Source organism: Dinoponera quadriceps, unplaced genomic scaffold (assembly GCF_001313825.1).
Source record: "Dinoponera quadriceps isolate SergipeBrazil2010 unplaced genomic scaffold, ASM131382v1 scaffold1115, whole genome shotgun sequence".
Lineage (NCBI taxonomy): Eukaryota > Metazoa > Arthropoda > Insecta > Hymenoptera > Formicidae > Dinoponera > Dinoponera quadriceps.
The window spans coordinates 517,553-535,160 of NW_014555233.1; the positions used below are offsets into that span (position 1 = coordinate 517,553).

The 17,608-nt window shown below is 38.0% G+C and overlaps 3 protein-coding genes across 6 annotated transcripts; all 3 read left to right on the plus strand.

Moving 5' to 3' along the window:
* Positions 1–3,123: 3,123 nt before the first annotated feature.
* LOC106743603 lies at positions 3,124–6,519 on the plus strand. Of its 2 annotated transcripts, none has more exons than XM_014617602.1 (6): positions 3,124–3,391; positions 3,471–3,776; positions 3,949–4,071; positions 4,158–4,334; positions 4,523–4,855; positions 4,942–6,519. In XM_014617602.1, the coding sequence occupies exons 2-6, from the start codon at positions 3,612–3,614 to the stop codon at positions 5,659–5,661; spliced, it is 1,518 nt and encodes a 505-aa protein (XP_014473088.1). In that variant the 5' UTR covers positions 3,124–3,391; positions 3,471–3,611; the 3' UTR covers positions 5,662–6,519. The 2 variants fall into 2 exon arrangements, with proteins under 2 accessions (XP_014473088.1, XP_014473089.1); XM_014617603.1 differs by having other exon boundaries at positions 3,521–3,776.
* Positions 6,520–7,410: 891 nt separating this feature from the next.
* On the plus strand, positions 7,411–9,083 carry LOC106743672 (proteasome subunit alpha type-4). The gene is made up of 3 exons (XM_014617743.1): positions 7,411–7,687; positions 8,080–8,707; positions 8,817–9,083. Exons 1-3 carry the CDS (start codon positions 7,685–7,687, stop codon positions 8,957–8,959), a joined length of 774 nt encoding a protein of 257 aa, XP_014473229.1. The 5' UTR covers positions 7,411–7,684; the 3' UTR covers positions 8,960–9,083.
* A 1,843-nt stretch (positions 9,084–10,926) lies between these two features.
* LOC106743668 (protein RRP5 homolog) lies at positions 10,927–17,123 on the plus strand. 3 transcript variants are annotated; one of them, XM_014617734.1, is made up of 6 exons: positions 10,927–11,146; positions 11,328–11,390; positions 11,569–12,133; positions 12,251–15,598; positions 16,385–16,550; positions 16,633–17,123. In XM_014617734.1, the coding sequence occupies exons 2-6, from the start codon at positions 11,328–11,330 to the stop codon at positions 16,802–16,804; spliced, it is 4,314 nt and encodes a 1,437-aa protein (XP_014473220.1). In that variant the 5' UTR covers positions 10,927–11,146; the 3' UTR covers positions 16,805–17,123. The 3 variants fall into 3 exon arrangements, with proteins under 3 accessions (XP_014473220.1, XP_014473219.1, XP_014473221.1); XM_014617733.1 differs by having other exon boundaries at positions 10,927–11,076; XM_014617735.1 differs by lacking the exons at positions 10,927–11,146; positions 11,328–11,390 and having other exon boundaries at positions 11,783–11,907; positions 12,000–12,133.
* Positions 17,124–17,608: the final 485 nt, after the last annotated feature.

Below are 17,608 nucleotides of genomic sequence, written 5' to 3' on the forward strand. Positions count from 1 at the left end.
ATTCTATTCGCACGAGTGCCTTAAAAATACACCTAACAGTATTCGTTGTATATCGTGTTATATATATTATATAAAATATATATATAGAGAGAGATATATCTATTATATATATACATATAAATATTATATATACATACAAAAAATGAATATATATTTGTACACTTGAGCATGTTTATACACAAGTACATAATTATGCCTTAGTTATCATACACATACACACACAAAGTATATTACATAAAATATATAATTATTTTTAAATTAATGAGATTGAGAGNTTACTGTTGCCATTAAAAATGATGGAAATTTTGCTATCATGTTAAACAAAATCTAAAGTATAATCGTACTGCCTCATTACTGCTATAAAAGTTAATATATATTTTGCATATAATGAATAATATAATAATTCGGCACCGTTTATTTTACTGCACTGATGAAAATGCATAATCGCTATATGTACAATGACTACACTATTGTAGCAAGACGATAAAATATATACAGAAAATTTTACAATATGAATTGTTATTAGCGAACGGATTGTTCATTTTTGATAAATCTGCGAATACTGCGACATTAAATTTAAACATATGCAGAAGCTCACAAAGATTTATATCATTGAAATATATTTAGATATGTTTAAAAAGAGAGATTTTTTTTTCATATAGGTACATAATATAAAGTAAAAGTGTAGCATACATCTTTTTCCAAATAATATCAAGTGGAATTCAAAAAAATGTCAACAGAAAATTATACAATGAAAGTATATCCTATACACACAGAGCAATTACAAAAATATAAAATTTAATACAATGAATTGTTTACAAAAAACTTTGATTTTCTATATAAAACAGTTCCACATGAATGCCTTTAACAATTAATCTTCGATGAATGTTGTTACCCTCCATTTGTTTCTTGAAGATGAATGGTATCTGGAAATCTGTAGTACAAACTACATCAAATATAATGAAATATATGTTAATGTTACATTATAATAATTAAATATATAAGAGAGAATATTTCTAGATTAAAAAGATATAGAATATATAGTATATATAAAGTGTTGATTAAACTCAATGATATATATAGAAAAAATATAAAATAGTACACACACACACACACTAATATAGAATAGTACACACACACATATAAAAGATATTACATATATTCAAGTTCTACTACGCTATAATTTAACGAAATCATATAAAAAAAAACGCTGCTGTGTTTAGTTTGTGCTATTGATTATATTGAGGAAAAAATATATATGTATACAAAGTTATAAGTGTGTGCTCTTATAACTAAGGCTTTTTATGTACTTACATCATTGTTGTGTGCTCTCGATGTGCCTAAATTTTAAAAAAACGTTACATGCATCACACACGTCCAAGCATACATATTTGAAGATTTATGTACATAAGATATTACATTGTATAAGAAAAGTTCCTCGAACTGTGTACAGATATCAATACTGTATATTAGACCCGTGTATTGGTACAGCGAAATGCGTATTTTCTGCTGAATGGAAAATCAACCAGAACTTTTAAATGCCTTTAAATGCCTTGTCCGTTAATTAACACGTAATGTTTTGCGCCAGTATTTACTGACGAAACAGTACTGTAATATTGCATCATACATGGATACGTTACGATTGTTTATTGAATTTCCAATTGTGCAATAATCATGCGAGATGGCGGATGCATTTCAAAACGAATGAATTCCTGTATGAACTTAACAGATAGGGATTATTAACTGCATATTTGAAAATTAACGAAATTTGCCACGTTAACGAATACTTAATCCAGTTGGACGAATATGTTGGCAGTAAATTGGATTTCTGACTTCCACTAACGTAAATCTACCTAAGCTCATGCAGGACTGTGTTTATGAGTACTGAGAGATCTTCGTTAGATAGTTTATACAATATAGCTCAATAATTCGCAAGTTATTTGTATTCGGTTATATGCTACTGCACTGTATCGTATCTTATATATATATATTTTTTTTTGTCTGCATTATTCACAAAAGTGTACGTTGCATTTGAATGAATTATTACTTCCTCTTTTAACACGTTCTTAAAACGAAAATCTCGAAATTTATATGCCTTAATAAGAAGTCAGATCTGATGTAAAGATCTACAAACGAATTGTACATATTAAAAATCGTTTGTTTCCCCGAATTATATATATAAATTTTATATATAATTTTATGTGTTATATACCTGTTTATAACTTTATATTCTACGGTAATTTTTTCAAAATTTTTTTTGAATTATTCATAAAAGAAACTTTGATCGGAGCAGACTATATTGTGTTTATACAAACATGTATATGTAGATGTACAAATTCTTGAATCCATGTTAATCAATTAAAAATTTTGCCTGTCTGCTAGAAGGATCTTATTAGATAAAAAATTGTAGCTATATATACATTAATATATGGTCATTATTATATTTCTTAGCACCAAAAGCTAATTTACATTTTAGAAATAATTTATACTGAGAAACGAAACAGCATAATTCCAATTACAAATCAACTGCTGGTGTAATAATTAAGTGATGTCATCCGTTGAAAGTTATAGATTTTTTTATCGATATTAATTTATAATTATGAAACCTTATATCATTCGCAAATTTGTGTATACAATATGTCGTCGCTTTACCGCAGTGTGTGAAAAAAAAATATCGTACTTTTTGCGATTTATAATTAAAGAAAATGCGATATTTAATAGGACTTACGAGAAATCAGAATTCTTGCTTGAGGGTGTCGATGGGATTGCAATGAACTACAAATATGTAATCATTCCATGAAAATGTAGGATACGAAAACCTGTAAACTCTTTTAAAGATACGATTAGTTTTACGATACGTTAACTTTTCTGTTGTTGTATTTACACGTACTTAGGCTATGAGAGTGTATAAAAAGTTCAAGTTACTATAGTCAAAGGAAAAATAAAGAGTGAATAAAGAGTGCATGAAGATATTAATATTACGTTGTTTTTTTATCGTATCAATTTTCACGATTTTATCTCCCTCGTTTATCCATTTGGGTAGGTACATCGTTCATGAATGTTCTCGCACGGCGCAGCATCCACTTTTGAAAAAGTGCGCGAAATTATATCTTCAATTATTGGACTTCGGTCTGAGAAAAAAAACTTCAAGAATTGCGTTCAGTGAACAAGGCGATCTGTGTGTCAGTCAGTAATTATTGGATTTTACCGTTATACCTCTAAATTTAGGCCAATGACATTGAATAACCTCATCGCCGTGTCTTCCGAACGCAGCTAACGTGTTTCGGCACATCAGCAAAAAACGTTCTTGTTTACGACATCGAGTATATAAATGAAATAACGCAACCGAATTTAGTCGTTGCTTATTTGCATATTCAGCTGAAATTTGAAGGTACGTACATCAAACTGACATCATTCATCTACCGATTGTCCTGCTGACTGAATCTTTGTTCATTGTAATTCGGATACAGATCGGTAAGGATCAGGAAAGACTATTCATTTGATTCATTTGATTACTCAGTAAAAAAGTGTTTGAATTCCTCTCTGCGAAGTCGGTTAAAGTTGGTATACGCGAAGAGCCACCAAAAGGTCGTGCGTAATCAACGTATATAATGGAGAAAGACATCATAGTTACTTGTCCATATAATAAATCACATCGTATTCGCCGATGTAAGTTAATGACCCATTTGTTGAAGTGTAAGAAACAAAGTGGTGCAACGAACAAAGTAACGTGCCCATTGAATGGTATTCATATAATGGATCCTAATGATATAAAGGTGTGTATTAATTTATGTGCAGAGCACTTTCAGCATCTTTCTATATTACACAGTTATAGTCTACAAGTGCTAAGAAAAAGTATCATATGAATATACTTGAAAATTACTTGAACATTTCTTTGTGTTTTTACCCAGGCTGATATTAATTTTGTAACATATTTGTGAAATATAGGATCATCTTACATCTTGTTCAAATCTTTCATCCTTGGTAAAAACTAATGTTGTTAAGGAAGAGATAGACAAGGAATCTATTATCAAAGATGATACATACAAATCAAATGAAAATTGGGACGAGGTATAGTAATACAGTAAAAATTTATCATTGTAACGTACTATAAAAAGTATATGAATAGACAGATTTTGATATAATTTGTTTTATAGGCACCAGAAGTCCCATCTTATGATCCATGGGCAAATTCTGCCTCAAAAAAGGTGATACGGTGTGTGACTGGAATGACAAAATCAGAAAGAATAAAATTTAGATTGAGCGAACGAGATCGTATTGCAAACCTTAATGAAACTAGCACTGTCAAGCAAATTCCTTTGCATAGAGAAACAGTAAGATATGCATATTTTAATAAACATATTAATTTTATATTTCAGTGAACATTTTTTTTTACTAGGATTTTTTTTACTAGGATTGCATTAATGTAACCAACTTGTGGGTTTTATAAGATTAATTAAGCTATAATTGGATAGTTTTTTTCTTTTCCTATTTATATTGATATATTTTTCTTTACCCATAGCTTCAAGAGATACCATTGCGTCCTCCACATGGTGTCGCACAGGTCAGGTTGAGTGACACAAATATCAGCCAACAAACCTCCAACAAAAACGCACAGAAACAAGATTCTGTTGAAAGCGCACAACTTAAATCAACAACAACTAATGAATTTCGTGATACATTTCAGAAAACATTGTTCAATGAATTGCTTTCTGACCATGAACCTGATGATAATCTGATAGATAATACATTTTCCGATAATGAAAGTCAATATGTAAAATCCAAAGATAGTGCAAAAATGGACAGTACCCTGACGCAGAATCTATTGGAACTTTCTGCGACTAATAGTGATACGGTAATATGTTGTATTCGTCATATACATACGAGCCCAGTTATAAATGAATAATGTAAATTTATATTCATTTTTCCTTCTGATTTTAGTCATACAAGTCTTTTAATTCTCCGGGCCCATCTACGAGAAATTGGTTTGAGGATATCATTGGAAGAGGAAAAAATCTCTCATTTACCGGTGAAAATGAAAAGATAGAGGTAAGAAAGGAAGCGAGGGGAAGAGGAATATCAAGGAGTAAAATGAATCTGAAAGACGTGACCGAGGTAGATGCGTCTTGTCAGATATTTGGTGCTGATAACTCGAAAGTTATCGAATCAGATAAGTATACTGAAGATACTTATAATACGAGTACTTCGGATGAAAGAGTTACCGATAAGTTATTAGCTATATTGATGGACAAAACGGAAAAAATGGAACTCACGGATGAAAAAGAGGAAAGTAATTTAAATTCGAAATTCGGAAGCATATTATATAAACTCAACGATCGACTGGATCATCTAACAAATATTCAAAACGCCACTGTAGAGCAAAATGCTCGGTTAATTAAGGAGATGAACGATCTCAAACAGTTGAAGACTTGCTGTAACACTCAGTCGTCTATAACCTTGAACAAGCGTTGCGCTGCTAATTTTCCTGAACCTCTGAGTTTGGCGTATTCGAAGAATCATAATATGTTCCAAGGAGCGCCTTCGTTCGAGAAAAATACGCCGAGTTCGACCGACACGAGTGAAGGTAACGATGCGTTTAATTCAAAGGATGATAGCGAATTGCATAAACTTCGAACTCCGGAAGACTTCTATCACCATTAGGATTTTTCGTACAGTAATCGTAGACAATTTCATGAGTATTTTTTTATCAGCATTCGAATGTATAACGTTACACATCTCATAAAATAAGTTTATTTTCTTTTTTTGCTTAAAAATATTCCTATCAGAAATAAGTCTTATAAACCGCCATGTAGAATTGATCATTCTATGTTTAACACGTTCACTTTGCCACGAGAATCATTGGTGACTGACACAATGATTGTGCCAAGTCATTAATTTATATATAAAGCGTAATTAATTACACCTAATGATTTAAATATTTGGTCTAATTAATTACACCTAATGATTTAAATATTTGGTCAATATAGAGAGTTAATAAAAATTAAAAAATTCATATGAAGTGCGTATTTCAATCAGTTAACAAATGTACATTATGAAATGCTTATTTCTGTCTGTTAACAAATATGTATTATGAAATTCGTATTTGCCGTAATTTTGTATATTCAAATTTGTGTATTCAATTCATTTGTGTATTCAAAACTTTAGTTGAATTTAGATCCGTGAGAATTAACGTGGTAAGTCAACGTGTGAAATTGGATAAGATCTATTTAATTCTATAATGCGTAAGGAGATTGCAATATAAATTTAATGAGTTAAGTTGCGAGATACGTTCAATTTTATTTTATCTGTTATCATTTAAGAAGCATCCATTTTTGTTCACATATACTTAAAGTTAAGAAAAAGATAGGGTAATAGTATGATTTATTTTAAAAATCTCCTCATTTATTTCTGTATGACATGATTGATACAATCTTGTTATCTTGGTAATTCGACAATTGACCAATTGTCTAATACACTAAATCAATCTAGATATTTTAAGTAGATTTAGTGTATGTCATATATATGCATTACTTCATATATATTTTTTGATATATAAATAAAGAAATAAATTTTTTATTTCGTGTATTATTAGTGGGAAACTTTGGTTTTATAATGGTTGCGTTCCGATGTTCATTGCCAATACCAGAAATCTATAGTATACGCAACATGAACTACATAAGTATTGACAGTGAATATTGGAACACAATCAATAACTCCGATTAGTTCCTTTTACGTCATAAAAATCAAACACTACATTCTAGATTCATTCTACGAACAAGAGAAAAAAACAAGTTTCTTCAGCCGTACTGTGACCAAGTTTGAATTCGTACAAGAATATTATCCGTATTTCCTTCCCATGACGAAAAACCGCGATATGAACAGTGAACTACTCGGCCGAGAAATTTGAATGATTAAAAACGATCATTTTATCTGCAACAACTTAAGTCCGGATCTACAAGAAGTGTAATAAGCCTTCAAGCTGAAAGAAATTGACAATCAGTCGAATTATAGAAGAATAGTTCATTGGTCGGTAATACTGATTGGTCAATTTTTAATCGTTCCACTTAATGATCGCGAGTATGGACGTGGTCTACAATATCCAATCACATTGGTTAATTCGGCAAATCGACCGATTGGACGTTGTGGACGTGGCCACGATCGTTGCGGGCTTTCAGTGAAATGTGGAACCTACTTTTAAAAGTGGAGTTTGCTCGTTTCGTTATTGAGTTGTACTACTTGATTAAAATTCACCTAACTTGTCGTTGAGTGTACTACTGATAGAAGAATGAACCAATAAAGAGCGATCTTTTGACTCTTGACGTAAGGCCATGTTCTAAAGGTTGAGGTAAGACGATGTTCAAAGTCGAATCTTATATTTAAAATCGTCTTCAATTCATCTTTTGACGCTTCGTAGCTAATAAGACGACCCGTACTAAAGATGAATTTAAAACCTAGAAATGTCGTGCTATCTACACTGTTCTACATTATTCTACACTCAAAATAGCATGACATGCACAAGACATTTCCAATCATTCTTCGCTGATTCGCAGATTGCGTGTGCGCCGTTCATGGCGCTTGCTTATTAAAACAAGACTTCGCTAGTTTCGGAGGTGTCATCGACTGACAAGCGGTGTTCTCTGGTTATCAGTGAAAATTATTTTAACAAAGTGAAGCTCTTTACAAAATGGTAAGTCAATAAGGTCTGCTATGATTTAATACCAGATTTTCTAGCTTTGATGCTATATTTGCACCTTTGTATTTATAGGTTATGGGAGAAATGCATTGTCATGAAACCTAATATTTCTCTATTTTTTAAATATTTTAATGTCTTAATAACAATTGGTGCCATTCTACACATTTATTTTCGTAATATATAATCAATTTAATGTATCGGCTGCACCATTTTCATATTTAATAAAATATATGAATGTACTGAATACTCCTTAATTTATAAAAATACTTTCGATTTCGTAGCGTTTTTACAATTATCAAGTTAGATTTATATATAGTTGTTTATTCATACATATTAAAGTAAAGACTTTAAGTTGACATGCAATACGTATTTGTTATATCTTGCAGGCGCGTAGATATGACACACGTACCACAATCTTTTCACCTGAAGGAAGACTTTATCAAGTCGAATATGCTATGGAAGCCATAAGCCATGCTGGTACCTGCTTAGGTATATTAGCAAACGATGGTATTCTATTAGCAGCTGAGAAACGGAACACCAACAAGCTGTTGGACGAAGTATTCTTCTCAGAGAAGATCTACAAGTTAAACGATGATATAGTCTGTTCGGTAGCTGGCATTACTTCAGACGCAAATGTCTTAACAAATGAGTTACGTCTCATTGCGCAAAGATACTTACTCCAATATGGTGAAGCTATACCCTGTGAGCAGCTAGTCTCATGGTTATGCGACGTTAAACAGGCGTATACTCAATACGGTGGCAAGAGACCCTTTGGTGTGTCCATCTTATATATGGGATGGGATAAGCACTATGGTTATCAGTTATATCAGTCAGATCCTAGTGGCAACTATGGTGGCTGGAAAGCAACTTGTATCGGGAATAATGCGGCGGCGGCAGTGTCGTCTCTGAAGCAGGAATATAAAGAGGGAGAGACTACTTTGAAAGATGCGATGGCACTCGCTATCAAGGTGCTTTCTAAAACATTAGATATGAACAAACTTTCTGCTGAAAAAGGTAAATGTATCATATATATGTGTGTGTGTATGTGGTTTGCAATATAAAGTTTGATGTTTATATGTACACATATGTGACGTTACTGAATATCTTTCTTGTCTATTTACAGTGGAAATGGCGATACTGACGCGTGAGAACGGTAAAACAGAAACGAGAATATTGCCAGCGAGTGAAGTAGATTCTTTGATTGCAGAGCACGATCGACTAGAAGCATTGGCGGAACAAGCGAAGAAAGACAAACAAAAGTTGTAAAATTTTATATTAGATAAGGGAATGAAAATAAATCGAGAAATACAGCGTGATGGCAAAGTTTATTGTATCAGAAACTTAAAAATCTTTGTACTATGTACTATATAAATTATCTTCTTGCTATATACACACAGTTCATTCTTGCTGATAGTAATTCCATCATGTTATAAAGCAAAGCAATACCGAGTATTAAAAATTTTTTTTCATAGATATGTTTATGTTCTTCCTTTTTCTAATATCTCTTATTTTTATCTTGTAAACGTTGTAAGATTTAACAATTTTCGTATTTGTATATTTCATAGATTTATTAGTTTTTCTCCAAGATATGGAATCAACTGCCACATTTTTATCAATATTTTATACAACAGAATTTGATAAAATAATATATTAACCCTTTGCACTCCGAACCATTCTGGACTGCCACATTCTTATCAGTATTTTATACAACAGAATTTGATAAAATAATATATTAACCCTTTGCACTCCGAACCATTCTAGACGTTAGCTACCAGCTACTCAGCGCCACTTTGTCGCAGAAACGTACATTTACGAAATATTATGTAGTATAGTTTTGGAACCAAGTAACGTATTATAATGATATTGGACTTATATGAATTGGTAGACATCGAGAAATATATATTTGCAAAAAAAATCAATATTTTATTTTTTATAATTTTGTACAGTATGATAAACTTTGAAGCACTCCCCAATATGCATTGCAGGCTGATTTGTGCACGTTTGACAATAATAAGTAGTTTGACGTTTTCCACCAGGTGTTTTCCTGTCAGAACAAACAATACAGTCCCGTTTTCTTTCTCCCACATCGGGAATATGTAGTTTATTATTTAGTCTATTGTCCGCCGAAGATGTGGATGGACGTGTTTTTTTATATATCTTAGTAATTTTACCATATTTTGATTTGATTTCTTGTGCCATTTCAAGAGAAATCTTCAGGGAAACATGCATTTCTCAAAAAGTTGTGCTGGAATAAGTTGATTCCCCGTAATCACTAATAAACTTTTATGTCCCCTCAGAGGGGACATCCGAGTGATATACTAAAATTCCCCTGAGGGGGCAACGGAGTGCAAAGGGTTAGTATAGCTATTTAAAAGCACAATTATTGGATTATTTTTATCCAGAGATCGTAAAAAGGACTGTAAAATCCACGTATGAATGAAAATTCACAATTCCTCTTTATAGACGTCACTATATAGGAGGGGAGCACGTAATTTCAAAAAAATATGACAAAAAAATCTGAGAAAAATCAAATTTTTTCATGGAAATGATCAGAAACATTTAGAAGATTATTGGAATAATTCGAAAAAAAAGTGGCAAAAGGTTATGTGTCGGATCATATTAGCCAGGCTGCCCATGCGGTACCACTCCCGGGCGCGATCCCACTACTGCCCGCCACGGAGACTTTTGGCTGCTGGGTTTCCCCTCTGGCCCGGTTCGCCTCTCCTTAGCCAACCTGGTCACCCCGGACTCCTCCGGGGTGCCCATATTGATGGCGAGCTTAGTGCGGACGCCCAGTCAACGTGAGCCCTGCACCAGCAGTAACCCCCGACCTCAGACCCTCCGACATAACCAGCCTCCGAGTAGCCGGATTACAGGAGCCGCCACACTCCCAGCTGAAAGGCACGCTCCGAATTGTCTACATCCCTCACTGAGAAGTCGAGTCAATTCGTAATTCACTCGACGAAGATTATTTTCACAAAGTCGAACCTTGGTCGAGTACAAATAAACGCTAATTTTGCGTCCAGCTAGAATTCTTGTAATAAATAAATGAAAATACGTGATACGCAGGCTCCAAAGCGGTTTGAGTCGACGGTCAATAATGCAGTGCTCTGTATCATGCAGCGTTGATGTATGGTAATAAATAATGTTAGGACGAACTCAAACCGGATTTGACTTTACCTACACGGTAATCGATGGTCTGTTCTTTTTAGTTGGACTAGCTGCACGCTATTTCAAGAAATTCACATACACATTGAAGCGTATGAGACGTACGTATGAGATTCTCATGCTTTTAGTGTGTGTAAATTTCTTGGACTAGTGCAGCCGGTTCAGTTAAAAGAAACAGACCATCGCTTACACGCAAGTTGCACGTGGTTTAAATGGTATGTTCCGTTACATATATGCTGATCCAGTTTTTCTTCTATATTTGTTTACTTTATATAAATCATAAAAGTAAGTGTGATATGCAATTTTAACTACAGTATAATATTCTTGGAAATTTCTTGCATTGGTGATCGTTTGTTATTAAATTAAATTAAATCTGTATCGAAGCAAATTCACCGCCACTTAACCTGTATTAAAATATTCTTAACCGCTTTCCAATTAACATTATTATTACTTAAAATATCCTCAGATGACGTTGAAAAGTTTTCCCAGAGGAGGGAAGAAAGTTGAAGTTAAGAAATCTTCAAATGTAGTACGTATTCAAAGATTTATTTTCGTTTTACATATTAAATTAATAACTGTCTCTAGATTTATATTTAAAAGTATAGAAAATAATTCGTTAGTATAGATTTTTGTATGTAAAACTTGGAAAAATTTATATACAAAAATATAATCATGTGATTACAGTTAACATAGTATTTTTGTCTTAGCTGTTTGTTCAGAAGCCTAAATCCAACAAGAAACATAAAACTGAGTCGAAGAAGCAACATAATGACACAATCGCGGAAGAAACAGCTTTTGTAGCCAATACTGCGGGACGTTTATCTAATGCAACGTTATGTGAAGGAATGATCCTTCTTGGCAGGATTTCTAAAGTCACTGAATACGAATTAATTGTGTCCATACCAGGTGGACTTCTGGGACATGTACAAGTCACAGATCTCAGTGAATCTTACACAATTATGATACAAAATATAATCAATACGGAAGGTGTCCAAACAGATGAGTTTAAATCTTTACCAGATTTGTATGATACTGGCGATTATGTGGTATGTTATGTTAAAAGCGTGAATCCTGATGGAAAATGGTTGTATAGTTTATCTCTAGAACCTCAGTTCATAAACCAAAATATTGATAATAGTTATCTCATGAAAAACACAAAAATAGCATGCAGTATTAAAAGTATGGAGGATCATGGCTATGTGGTAGACACAGGCATAGCTAATGTCAGAGCATTCCTTGCTACCAAGCATGTTGACAAAGAGAAAAAATATTGTAAGTATAATTAATTGTTTCATGTATATAATTTATTATTATTATTACATATATCAATTATCATTTTCATATGAAACATATTTGTGATATGAATCATTAATATTTTAAATTACACAGTTCCAGGTAATCAAATTATATGTGCCATCAAGGAGATAAAAACAGTCGATCAGGTCTCCGTTATCAAATTATTGGCCAAGAAGAAAAAAGTCGACAGTGTCAGTACACACGACATAGAATCCCTGGATGCTCTAACACCAGGGACAAAACTGTCGCTTTGTGTAACGAAGGTCCTTACGAACGGCTTGCAAGTTACGTTTGGAAAAGATCAAGTTGGATACATCAACCAAATTTACTTAGACAATCCTTTATCCACGTACGTGGATGACACAGAGGTGACCGGCACATTACTGTACATAATGCCAACAGTGAAATTCGCATACTTCAGCCTGCTAACTGACGAGTCCGAGAAGGAAAGGCTGCAAGTGGGTGACGTTATAAAGAAGGCCAAAGTATTGTACAGAGAATCCAATGGGATAATATTCAAGTTAACCAAGTCCCGTTTACGCGGCTTCGTCTCCTTACGTAGAACCGACGTGCCATTTGACAAAGTCCCGAGGGATTTCGAACGAGGCTCCGTGCACCGATGTAGGATACTTTCGTACAATTGGATGGAACATCTTTATGTCTGCACGATGGAAAAGGAAACCTTGCAGCAGAGATACTTCTCCCTCACAGATCTCAAGATCGGTGACATTCTCACCGTCAGGCTCACGAAAATCGACGCGAAGTTTAGCTTCGTGCACGTGCAGGTGGGCAAGATTTACGGAGTCGTCGCGCCGGAACATGTGTCCGACAACGGCCCGAGCGAGTTGAATAAGCTGAAAGTTGGAGACAACGTCGAGGCGAGAGTCTTGAGCATCAACAACGAGAAGCGCAATGTAAGGTTCACGCTCAAGCGGTCGCTGATAAAGAGCGAGCTGCCGATTCTGCAGGATATCAACGAGGCGCAAAGCCAACGGAAATACCACGGTACGATCAACAAGATAAACAAGAACGGCCTGTTGGTGAGGTTCTACGGCGACGTGAAGGGTTGGGTCCCTCGCACCGTATTGGACAGCAACATATCCGACATCAACTGGAATTACACGGTGGGACAGACCGTCCGAGTGCTCATCGACTCGGTGGAGAAGAACGAGAATAGAATGAAACTGAGGATAATCACTGGAGAACGGAAGCAACTGCAGCCCGTTGGCGTGAAGATCGGCGATCTGGTGGAAGGAACGGTCGTGGAGTCGTCCGTCGAAGGGATACACCTGAGAATTCGCAAGACGGACGACGAGGAGGTCGCGATCGGCTTTTTGCCGGCCGGTCACATGTCCCCGTGTATGGAGATCGGCAGTCTGCTTGCGTCCAAATGCACCCCCGGCGACACCATGTCCGCTTACGTCTTCTCCACGCAGCCGAGCGTCATAATGTCATGCACTTATGTGACGCAGGAGCAGTACAGGAGCTTCGACGCGCTGAAAGTGGGCGATTGCATTCCGTGCACAATCAGGGACATTTCGCAGGACGGCGTGAGAGTGATCCTGCCGATCGAGGATTACTCCACTTTCGGGTTCGTCTTGTACAAGAATATCAGCAACTACGAGCTGTTGCGCGTGAACCAGATACTCTTCGTCAAAGTCACGACCGTCAACAAGCGAGAGAAACAACTGGGGCTGACGATGGCGTTGAAGGACGTGTGGGAGAGCCCGCTGGAGCACGGGACGAAGATGCTGGCGGCGGTGGATGTCTTGAGCTTGTACCTCAACAAACTGTCGGAACTGGCGACCAACGTGTTCTACAAGAACAAGCCGATCTCGTCGGTGACCTTGGGTCAGAAGGTCTACGGCAAGGTCGAGAAGATCACCGAACATGGCCTCGTGCTTCGGTTGGACAATCAATTGACGGGTGTGGTGCGCAAAGATCATTACGTCACCGAGCCTAAGGTCGGCGACAAGGTGTACGGTACGATCCTGTGGAAGAACTACATCCACGAACTCGTCGACGTGTCGTTGTTGCCGAGGATAGTGAACGGCATCAGCTCCAAGCAGAAAAAACTGCCGCAGCTTCCTGAGACGATCGTGCTGAGAGGAGAGATCCTGATGATTACCAACTGGTTGATACTTGTCCTCGTGAAACGCGGCGGTTCAGGATACCTGCTGGCCCTGCCGGTCCGCCGGCACTTGAACGACCTCGCTCCCGACTTGAGGCCTTACGTGGTACACGCCAAGATCCGGTTGTACGTGGTGCTCAAGGGAAACGAGTCCGACATCGTTCCGATCGGCATGCTGAAGTCTGCATTCGAGACTCCCAGAGCGACGGCTAAGCAGTCGACTTCCGGCGCGGACAAAAAGCTGAAGAGAAAGACGTCCGCGCAGCAGGAAGACGCGGCTTCAACGAGCGCTAAGAAACCAAAGGTGGAGGTCGACGACGGGGAAGCGGATGACGGTGGTGCCGCCGGCAAGAGAAAGTCCAAAAATAAAGCGAGTAATATCGACCGAGGTAAGACCGCCGCTTCGAAGAAAAGTGAGGCCAGCGGGCGATCGGGCAAAGCAAAAGCCGAAGTGGGACGTGAACATGAAGAAGAAGGCAGTATGAAGAAGAAAAGGATTAAGAAAAAAGTAACAGCCGAAGAGGAGGGGGTCAAGATAAAGAGTATAGACGAGATCTCCGCGTCGGGCGAAGATTCTACCGACGAGAGCAGCGCAGAGAACACACTGTCGATAGCGGAAAGACCGCATATTCCAGAATGCGGATTTAACTGGGACGATACGCCAAGCTCGACCGTGGTCCCCGTTAGCGAGACGTCCAGCGACGACGAGGAGGAGCCCGCGGAAGAGCCGAAGAAGAAGAAGAAGAAACCGAGCGCGGCCGAGCGCCGGGAGCAGGAACGGCAGAAGGAACGCGAGATCCGCCAGCGGGAGGAGGCTTTGGCGAGCAACCAAATGCCCAATTCGATCGACCAGTTCGACAGGTTGGTCCTGTCCAGCCCGGACAGCTCGTTGGTGTGGCTGCAGTACATGGCGTACCATCTGCAGGCCACGGAGATCGACAAAGCGAGGGCGGTCGCGAGGCGAGCCATCAAGGCGATAAACTTCCGCGAGGAGAACGAGCAGCTGAACGTGTGGAACGCCTGGCTGAACCTCGAGTCCAAGTACGGCACGTCCGACTCCCTGAACGACGTGTTCCAGGAGGCGGTTAAGGCGAACGACGCGCTGAAGGTATACACGCACATGTTGAGCGTGCACGTGGACGCTGGCAGGCGGGCCGAGCTGGAAAAATTGATCACCACCATGACCGGCAAGTTCAAGCAAGATTTCGGGATGTGGGTGGACTGCGGCGCCGCGTTCCTGAAGATCGGGCTCAAAGAGAAGTCACGTCACGTCATGCAACGGGCGTTGCAATCTCTGCCGGCGTCTCAGCGTGAGTGCTCACGTTTTGTTGTTGCGTAAAGCGTTGCGTTGTGTACATAATGCGGAAGTAACGCATCACTTGTAACGCTGTTACCGCCGCAAGTGGCTCCTCCTTCCTCAGTAACGGTCTGGTAACAGCGTTAATTTTCCTCTCATTAGTTACGAAGATTACGGTAACGTAATTATATCTTCGGCCGACGTGGTTGACGAATATAACCGTTGCTTTTATCGTTATTTCGCGCGCACAGAGTACATCTACAAGTTCCTTCCCTTCGGCGTTATTTCTTCTCATTAGTTAGGAAAATTACGTAATTGTATCTTTGGCTAACATTGACGAATATAACCGTCACTTTTATCGTTATTTCGTACACATAGAGTACATATACAAGTTCCCTTTTCTCAGTAACGCGTTATTTTTCCTCATTAGTTATAATAATTATGGTAACGTAATTATACTTTTGGGTAACGTTAACGAGAATGTAACCGTTACTTTGATCGTTATTTTGCATGTACAGAGCTTTCTCTATATGCGAGATGAGCGATAACAAATCACTCAAAAAGATCGTCGAAACTTGGTGAGGAAAATAGCGGAAACCGTAACGACTCACTTTGCTGCTCGGGTAACGATAACGGTGATTTTCCGAAATGAAAACGAGTTGCTCTTGAAAAGTAGCTTTCCCAAACTTGGTATACAATATATAATAGAGAAACGTTTTGTTTAATAAATAAAACGGCATATTTTATATTCTCAGTGTATGTACGTAACGTGGATTTTCCGTGTGCATTTCTCCCGCAGACGTAAACTTGATGGTAAGATTCGCGAATTTGGAGAACAAACTGGGAGACAAGGAGCGGTCGCAGACTTTGTTCGAGCAGATCCTGAGTTCCTATCCCAAGCGTGTCGACGTGTGGTCCTCTTACATAGACTGTCTGGTGAAAACCGGGGATCTCGAAATAGCCAGGTGCGAGCCACTTATACGCAATACAGGTTTCTTCTCGGTGAGTACGTTGACCGTTTCATTTCAACATCATGCATTTTCGTAGGAGAGTATTGAATCGAGCGGTCGCCCAGACGCTCCCAGTAAGGAAGATGAGAACGCTGTTCCAGAAGTTCGTGAGTTTCGAGGAGAAACACGGCACGTCCGAGGACGTGGCCCGCGTACATCAGCTGGCCGCCAGTTATGTAGAGAAACAATGTAGCAAGGAATCGACGTAAAGTATACATATAAAACACTTTGTACAGTACGACTCGATGAAGAAAGAAAGAACGGAAAATGAAGCTTTATTTATCGAATAAATCTTCATTTGTTAAGGAGAAAGGGAGACGAAGGTTCGTCGAAGATGTAATTTCTTAGATTTACAATTCGTTACACACATACGTTGAAAATAAATTTCGCTTGATTTTGTCACCAAGACCGTTCGTGTGTCGTTCATGAAACACGAGATAGACGAAGGTTCGTCGAGGATGTAATTTCTTAGATTTACGATTCGTTACGCACACGTTGAAAATAAATTTCGCTTAATTTTACCACCAAGACTGTTCGTGTGTCGTTCATGAAACACGAAGAGAGACGAAGGTTCGTCGAAGATGTACAATTTTTAGATTTACGATCTGACACACACACACGTTGAAAATAAATTCTTACACCTGGAAGGCCGCTCGTGTATCGTCCACACGAAGCACGAAGAGAGAGAGAGAGAGACGAAGATTCGTCGATGTACACTTTTAGATTTACGAACCGACACACGTACGTTGAAAATAAATTCTTACATTCCTAAGACTGTTCGTGTATCGTTCAACGGGCAGCGAGGCGAGGAGAAACGAAGAAAAACCGCAAGGAAACTTGGTACACCATCCGCCCCCCGAGGCGAGAAACCGCCGCTGCTCGAGCGGCGGCTTTTCGAACGGGCCGCGGCGATCCTCCCGGCGACGGGTCGCGTCGTTTCCGGTGCGTCCGCACCGCGGCACGGCGTGCCAAGGCGCTTCTGCGCTAGCGCAGAACGTCGCCGTCGTTACCGC